At 39.4% G+C, this 8,605-nt stretch overlaps 1 protein-coding gene across 1 annotated transcript in view; it reads left to right on the top strand.

The window, feature by feature from the left end:
• Nucleotides 1–427: 427 nt before the first annotated feature.
• SLC19A3 (solute carrier family 19 member 3) overlaps nt 428–8,605 on the top strand; it is a 12,894-nt gene continuing 4,716 nt past the window's right edge. Inside the window, exons 1-3 of the mRNA XM_024195210.1 lie at nt 428–586; nt 1,016–1,832; nt 5,645–5,837. Of these exons, the coding sequence (XP_024050978.1) occupies nt 437–586; nt 1,016–1,832; nt 5,645–5,837 (1,160 nt within the window). The 5' untranslated portion in view covers nt 428–436. The remainder of the gene's footprint in view (nt 587–1,015; nt 1,833–5,644; nt 5,838–8,605) is intronic.

The following is an 8,605-nucleotide window of genomic DNA, read 5'->3' as shown; positions in this document are numbered from 1 at the left end:
TAGACAAACTGTGTCCCATTTTGCTCTCAAGTAGGAAATGAAAGTTAAAAAATTCCTCAACCATCAACTGACTGAGAAAAATTTTCCATGGTCAACTTGGTTGTCATTCAATACTAAATGAAAGAATAATGCAACTGAATTCCATAGCTAAAACTCTGACAAGCAGTCCTTTGTAGTCCCTTAGAAAAATCCTGTAAAACAACCACAAATTGAATGGAATTTCTGTAAGTCTGTGCATTTCAACAAGAGTTGTTCACTTACACATTTTTAACAGAAGGAGGCACTCTGTTGTTTTCAGTGTTCACAAAAGTTTCTTTAGTGTCTGGACTTTTAAAAATAATTAATTGAATTTTAAAATAGCCTTCAGTTCCAGTGAAGAGGACCCGTCTTCTATTTAACACACCATTTTCTTCACCATATTTTAGTTGGCCAGGCCATGGCTTGCTGGAAGGAAATACGAAGCAGCAGCTGGATTTATCCTACCCTGGTCCTCTGCATTTATGGATTTTTCTCCATGATGAGGCCATCAGAACCTTTCCTCACCCCTTATCTAACAGGACCAGATAAAAACCTGACCATTGATGAGGTATGGCTATACACTGCTTTCCCATTATATGGAATAACAAAATACTGAGTGTACTTTATTCTTCAGAAAGAAACTATAAGAATCTCATTTACTCTCTGACATTTATTACAGAAAGATACATGCATGATATTTCCCCTGTGAAAGATTAGGAGCTCAATCCTCATTTCTGTCCTAAAGGGCCAACTGAGAATTCCCTGACAGAAGGTAATATTCAGGGGGCACATAGACAGCACATGTTTAAAAATGTTAAGGCAATAGGGTTCATAAAATAAAGTTTTCCCTATTAAACAGTGAACAGTGCAGTATAAGATCTGTGCATCATGCATACTTATATTGCTATATTTTACGCATTGAATTAACAGCAGTGAGCATGATCCTTTCTCCAAGTTCATTCACAAAAATCACAGAATTCCTTCCTTTCCCTTCCAGGTTACAAACCAGGTTTTCCCAGTTTGGACATACTCCTATCTGGTGTTACTGTTTCCTGTTTTCTTGATTACGGACTATGTGCGCTATAAGCCCATCATTATTCTACAAGGCCTTAGCTTCATTATTACATGGCTGATGCTTTTATTTTTCCAAGGAGTGCTAGCCATGCAGTGGATGGAGTTTTTTTATGGGATGGTAACGGCCACTGAAGTTGCCTATTACGCCTACATTTACAGCGTTGTCAGTGCTGACCATTATCAGAAAGTGACTAGTTATTGCAGAAGCATCACACTTGTTGCAACCACAGTTGCAGCGGTGTTGGGGCAACTTTTAGTATCTTTGGCAAAGCTATCCTATTTTTATCTAAATGCCATTAGTTTGGCTTCTCTGTCCTTGGCCTTCCTAGCCTCATTTTTTCTACCAATGCCAAAAAAAAGTATGTTCTTTCACAAAAATCGTATCCCTGAAACTCCCCAAGGAACAATGAGGCAAGACACAATGTCAAATGCACCCAGCATTAATGAGCAGCCAAGTTGCCAAGAGGACAAAGATGCTGCAAAATCATCTGTCATTACCAGGACATTGCCTGAATGCCAGTCTGACAAGCACCAGTGTCACATGCTTGTGCAGTTATGCAAGGATTTAAAGGAATGCTATTGCACAAAGAAACTGCTTTACTGGTCCTTATGGTGGGCTTTAGCCACTGCAGGCTATAACCAGATTGTGAATTACATCCAGGTGTTATGGGACGACAGAGCACCCTCTCAGAATTATGACGTTTATAATGGGGCTGTTGAGGCAGCAGCAACATTTCTGAGTAAGTAAACAATACAGTATTAAAGTATTTCCTCTAGTAAATTCTAAAATACAAACTATACCAGATATATGTTTTAAATCATGTGTGCTCCTATCATGTGGTTTAAGTCCATTTCATGCCTATCAAGCATTCCACAGTAGGGGTAAGCAGGTTGTACATTCAAATTATAATAGTTCATGAGACGTACGAAAGCCTCAAATTTAACACCAGGCCATGTATTTCTCTAGGGGGGTGACTCCCAAAGCATAGTCTTTAGATCACCAGAGTTTTGTGCAGTACTTGGTGGACTGTGGAGAGCACACTGATCACATGGACCTTGTGTCCAGCTGCTAAATTCATTCAAAGAAGCTCAAAATGCATTGCTGCCCTGATATTTTTCCACATGGGCCTTGCTATGTTTGCCACAGAAATGTTATCCATTCATGAATGGGAAGGGACGCTTCTGTGAGACACTCCCAAAGACATGGATCACACTATGAAAAGTTAGAGAAATCCTTCAATAGAGTATGGCGCACATTTTGAACGTACTGTTGTATACGTTACTTCTCTTAATGAGACCCAGGCCGGTGTACTTATTAGAATTAGCTATCAAATGACAGGAAGATCAGTTTAATATCAAACTTAATTTTCAGATGCTTAATGCATTCACAGTCAAATAAATTTCAGTCTGAAGCATGGGTTTTGGAAGTAATATATGGTGAGGTGGTAGCATCCCCAGGGTTAAAGTGCACATCTAGGGTTTCATTAGAGGCCCATCTCTAGTTGAGCCTTCTCACATATAACCCTTTTGCCTTGCTACTCATATGAATAAAGGCTGCAAGACAGAGCCAGTGGTCACCCTTCCTTTATAAACAGGAACTTTAAAAAAACTAAACCCCAATAAGAAATTTCTAAATCCTAATTGGCATGTGCAATGTGGGGCTAGAGGAGAATTTTTTCACCAAAAATTTTAAGCGAACTGTTACACTCACTATCCTGATGAAGTGGGTTTAGCCCACGAAAGCTTATGCCCAAATAAATGTGTTAGTCTCTAAGGTGCCACAAGGACACCTTGTTGTTTTCACTATCCTAAGATACCAGAGTTTTAAAAAAGAAGAATTAGGGACCTGGTCCATTGCTACCCTGCAGCTGGAATAGTTATTTACCCCAGTGCAAAACAAATGCAGAATGGTACCATCCCGATCCAGCAGCGTTTTACACTCACTTTGCACTGGGGTAAATGGCTGCACAAGGTGCAAGGTAACAGTGAATCACTCCCAAGGTGTTTCCTCAGATAAATTCTCATAACCATTCTGTGTCACGTCGCATCTCAAAGAGCCCAGCAAGTTCACACATTAAGCACTAGGGTATGTAAGCGATTGTGATACTCTGCCTGATTAAGAATGAGAGAACACTGTTCTCTGTTGGCACACTATAGATTTTTCAAGATCAATAAAAGGTCTGGCTGGCCTAGCAAGTTTCACAAAAAGATCTGTGGACTTGGCAAATTCATCAGTCAAAGGATTTGCTTCAGGATTCTGGCTGAGCTTCTAAAGCCACAAAGGAGTTTGGCATATTTTAAAAGGACATGAACAAAGCTCAGTGGAATTACTAAGCTCTCCAGGGAACCCCAAGAGTCTTCTAAGCAGAACTGGGAAGGAGAAAGGACATTCACAGATCAATACGTGTACATTTCAAGAAATATCAGTACAGTTCTAACAAGCAGGGGACTGCAACATGCTAATTATAATACAGGTGTCTTCAGAATGCAAGGAGTTGCATATCTGCAGCCAAATAAGTACTTCCAGATCACATGGGCAAACACCAGTATTTTTACAAAAATACTTGTTCAAAAACCAAGAAAGTTCCCAGATGAAAATGCAGCCAAGTTTGAGTGAAGGGTACTTACAACACTCACCATCCCAGAGCGTACCTTGCAGCAAAACCTGGCCTTGCAGTCTCTCTGCCTCACTCCCTTCCTCAGGGCTCCTGTAGTCATTTATGTTCTCACCCCTTCTGGGGTAACGAATCCCTGAGTCCAAGTACAAAACCAGCACCAAAACCAAAAAATCTTCGGCCCCACTGGGCTCAGCCTTCAGCCTCATCCACTGCAGGAAGACCCAGGCAACAATGGCCTGTCTTACTGCCTAACTACTGACTACTGAGCTCCAAACCCAAGAATCTGGACCAGGTTTACCCTCCCACCAAGGGTCTCTGGCTGGCCACTGCCATCAGACAGTTCCTAGCCTGAGTCAGGCTTCTTGCCCCGCGTGAGAGTAGCCTGTCTGCTCTCCCTCCCCAGCCAACCCCCAACCACTGGGCTTTCTTCCTTTTAAGTCCAATAACCCATACAGGTTAATAGGGCAGGGCTAATTAAACAGGGCTGGCTGGCCCTAGGCCATCTGGCCCTTAAAGTGGCAGGACACCTTTTTATAGTTAGTATGTATCAAATAAAAACCTCCTAAAATAATGGTGATGTGCCTAGACTGCGAACATCAGACAGACAGGAAATTTTAAGTTAAAGTTTGTTGTTTTTTTTGGTGGGGGGGGGAGGGGAAGGGTGGTAACCAAACTGAAGGAATGTAAATGCAGTCTACACCACCTGAACAACCATAACTTGGCTTCCATAATGCTGCCAGCCTTGAATATCCTGTGTTGTTGTTAGTCATTTATACAGCTCTAGGAGTGTTCGGGGAAGATGCACTTACTATGGAATCTAGTGCTCACTCCCAAGTATAGACCCATTGAAGTCATTTCATTAGTTGGGTATTTGAACAACTAACCCGAGTGGCTGAATTCTCAGAGACTGGCGTTCGACTTTTATGCACACCTACCATTCAGCTCAGGACACCATCAACTTGAAGATTACATTTCTACCTGAAAAATTCATACCTATTACTGTAACAAGTAACACCTAAGAGGACTGAGACAAAGTAGTTAGCAGAACAATACATGTTCTATTTTTTCACGTTTGTTTACTTTACTCACTTGACAGCATTTTGTCTAGAGTCAGTTTCACTGTTTTTACTGGGCGGACAGTTAGCAAGAGAAAAAACAGACTAACTGAAAAAAAATCTTCTCAATGTCAATAAGGGAGCAGAAAAGCCCTTATACATTTTTTAAATAATACATTTAAAAGGACATTTTGCAGGATGGTCTCAGATTTTTTTTTTTAATTAATCAATTAGAAAAAAAATTAAGTCGAAAGTGTCCCTTAAGCCAGGCCAAAGCTCTTCCTTCCAGCATTCAAAAACTTTTACAACAAATGGATCTGTAACAACCTTTTCTATACATCAAATCTATACTTATCTGATATTTCAGAAAACATTCAGCAACTTCATTGAAGTGGCAAGATACCTTTCAGAATTGCATCGATATCAACCATTAGACTGGTAAATAAAAATGTCAACTTGAGGTACTATGTCTATAACTGGAATAGCAGTTTCTCTTGATTTATCTATGGGAAGCATTGAACTATCTACTATGGCTTCTTTCGTCAATCAATTAGCCCAGATTCTATCTCTAAAGTAGTCCAGCTCCGGTACATACTGTTGACATTCAGACTAACATTTTCTGTTTGCACAACAGCTTGTCCAATACACCGAGTATAATCATGCCTATGATTTGTCAATAAAAATGACAAGAATTGATTAATGCAGGTGTGTGTCTAAAAATGACTAATGTGTTGCATAAAATAAACATCCTACAACTGGAACTAGAACTGTTCTAGTCAAATATTTACCGTGGGTTTTAAAATCAAAATATAAGTATGTTACTATTTACTTGATAGCGTGGCAGGTATACAACGCAATATTCTTATATCATCTCTCTAGGTTCAGTAACCGCCATGGCAGTAGGATATGTGAAAATTAACTGGGATCTTTCAGGAGAGCTAGCACTGGGAATCTTCTCTGCACTGGATGCTGGTTCTCTATTTCTCATGCATTTTACTGCCAACATCTGGGCATGCTATGCTAGCTATCTAGTTTTCAAGTCATGTTATATGCTTCTCATAACAATAGCAACGTAAGTACAAACCATCATCATGCTGAATTGTTTATTCACAGACTTCTCAAACCAATAAAAAAGTCACATTAGATAGTCCTTCAGTTTAAAAATAATGAAGTCTAGCATTAGATTGATTACAGCTCATTAGCACCTTGAATTAAATCAATATATTTCCCTATTTTCATTTCAAGGGGTTGTTAGAGTAGTATGGAGGACTAAGACAAGAAAACAAGGATGACAGCCAACCATTACAAATGTATCCATCTTTCCTCCCACAATTACAAGTACAAGACTGTCTTCAGCTGGGTGGAATGTGAAACGTATATGGTGTTTGAAAGATGTCACCCACAAGTGACCACTGAATGCAGAAAGAATAAGCCATAATGTTTCTACCTAACTGGGAATGTTTCAAGGAATTCAGCAACTAGTTATATTATGCCATCTCTATTTCAGCTGGTTAGGGATATCTGGTGGATATTTATTGCTGTAAGCTACATTTTAGATATGATATAGCTTTGTCACAGACGGGGTTAAGAGCTACTAAATTAACCTACAGCTATACCTAGGTATATTTACAGCTTGCTGTTAGGTTAATTAGTGCTTTTAAAAAGAACAGACTGATAACAATAAACCAGCAGTCGGCAACCTTTCAGAAGTGGTGTGCCGAGTCTTCATTTATTCATTCTAATTTAAGGTTTCGCGTGACAGTAATACATGTTAACGTTTTTAGAAGGTCTCTTTCTATATGTCTATAATATATAACTAAACTATTGTTGTATGTAAAGTAAATAAGGTTTTTAAAATGGTTAAGAAGCTTCATTTAAAATTAAATTAAAAGGCAGAGCCCCCCCGGACTGGTGGCCAGGACCCAGGCAGTGTGAGTGCCACTGAAAATCAGCTCGTATGCCACCTTTGGCACGCGTGCCATAGGTTGCCTACCCCTGCAATAAACCCTCAAACCTTTGTTTTTAAAGGAGAGAGAGAGTCATTGAATTCAAATGGATTTTGCTTATGTTACATAGCAGCAATATAGACAGAGGTGACCTCTTCCCAAGGCTTGGAAAACACCAGCTTCTTTAGTCCCCTGGTGCTTTGGGGAAGGGAGGGGGAGACAGACACAGAGTCACACAGCAGCTGGTGTATTTTGGTGTAAGAAACTATAGGCTGGCTAGAAGGTTGTACATAGCTGTTTTCTGTAGTTGCGAGTGCAGTAAGCCTAGTTGCTGTGATTGCTATCAATCACCATCTCTGCTCAAAGCAGTTAGAAAAACTCTGAGCATATTATAAAGAAAAAGGGAGTTGGAAAGAGTAACCTGAATTGTGTCCTCATTTTTTCCTGACTAGGAAAAGCCCATTCATGGATTTCAATCCTTTCCTGATTACTTGAAAGCCATTAGATGAGTTAAACCTAACATGTTTACAAGAACCCTGGCACTCCATCTTTCTATAATCAAGAAAAATGAACAAAATGAACAGAATTAAATAAAGCATCAGGGGGAATTAAATAAAGAATGTGCGAAGAGCAGTATTCCTACATTCCCATATCGTAGATATGAAGCTTGCATCTGTCTACACAACACACACTAGCGCTAGTGGGGAACTTTCTGATTAAAGATTTTTCATCAGAAGATCCCAATTCATCAAAACTGAAACTGATTGAACCAGACCCTTTCCCATCAACAATCTCCCAACTAAAAGAAATGTTGAAAAAAGTTTCAAAGTTGTTGAAATGTTCATGTCAGCATTTTCAAAATGAAATGGTTCATTCTGTGGTTCAAAACTACTCTTATTTTGACATTTTAGTTAATTTATACTAAAAAACAAAATATTTAAACAATCAAATGAAACATTTCAAAATCATCAAAACAAAATGTATCAATTGACCCAATCTAAGGGGTTTTTTTTCCTTCCCCCCAGATTATCAATTTGTGAAATTTTTCAACATTAACTTTTCATCTCAATTTAGTACAGGAAATTTTTTCAAAATCTCTAAACTTCTCACAGGATAGGAAAACCATTTCACACCTCTCTCTCTCTCTCACACACACACACACACACACACACTCTCTCATGAAGAAGTATGACACATCTGACTCACTATTCAATCCAGCCTTCTGTTTATATTGCTTTTTTGTGAATATGGCGCAATAGAATTTTGTTCATACAAATATTTGGGGAGGATTTTTTTCATGCAAATACAGCTGTTGAAACATGAATGGGTGCATCCATGTGCACACAAGTCAATTTGTACTGAAAGTGCTTTCTGAGCCACCTTTGATTATTAATCCAGCTAAATAGATTAGGTCAGGTCTTAAATTCACCCAGAGCTGTCTGGAGCAGAGCTCTGGTAAATATTTTCAACCCCCCTGGAGTTTTCATAGCATGTTGGGGTGGGGGGGAGGGTTGCATGGGGGGCACCAGGAAAGACTGAGAATTTAAGCCCTGGTTTAGGTAGGCTAGTGTGTGTATGTGACAGGAAAAAACAATGTAAAATCTGCTGAACAGCAAATAAATCCAGCCTATTTCTTTCTCTTCCTCAGTCAAGAAGGAATCCAGCTGTTTTTAAATCTGGAGTCTATGAATATGGCCAAACCTAATGCTCATTCTTTGCACAAAGTAGACAGGAAACAGGTGTCCTAAGATTTCCTAGACCACACAATGCTCCCCTCAAAGAGAGATTCAACATCCCAATGATTTCTTCAGGCAATGCTCCTGTTTTTATAAATGTTAGCTCACCCATCGCATGACTTAACTGACCAATCTCACAGCCCACATCTCAGTGCTGC

This window comes from Terrapene carolina, unplaced genomic scaffold, assembly GCF_002925995.2.
Source record: "Terrapene carolina triunguis isolate 2854851 unplaced genomic scaffold, T_m_triunguis-2.0 Scaffold88, whole genome shotgun sequence".
Classification (NCBI taxonomy): domain Eukaryota; kingdom Metazoa; phylum Chordata; order Testudines; family Emydidae; genus Terrapene; species Terrapene triunguis.
The sequence above is the reverse complement of the archived record's forward strand: the minus strand, read 5'-3'. Positions and strand labels throughout refer to the sequence as shown.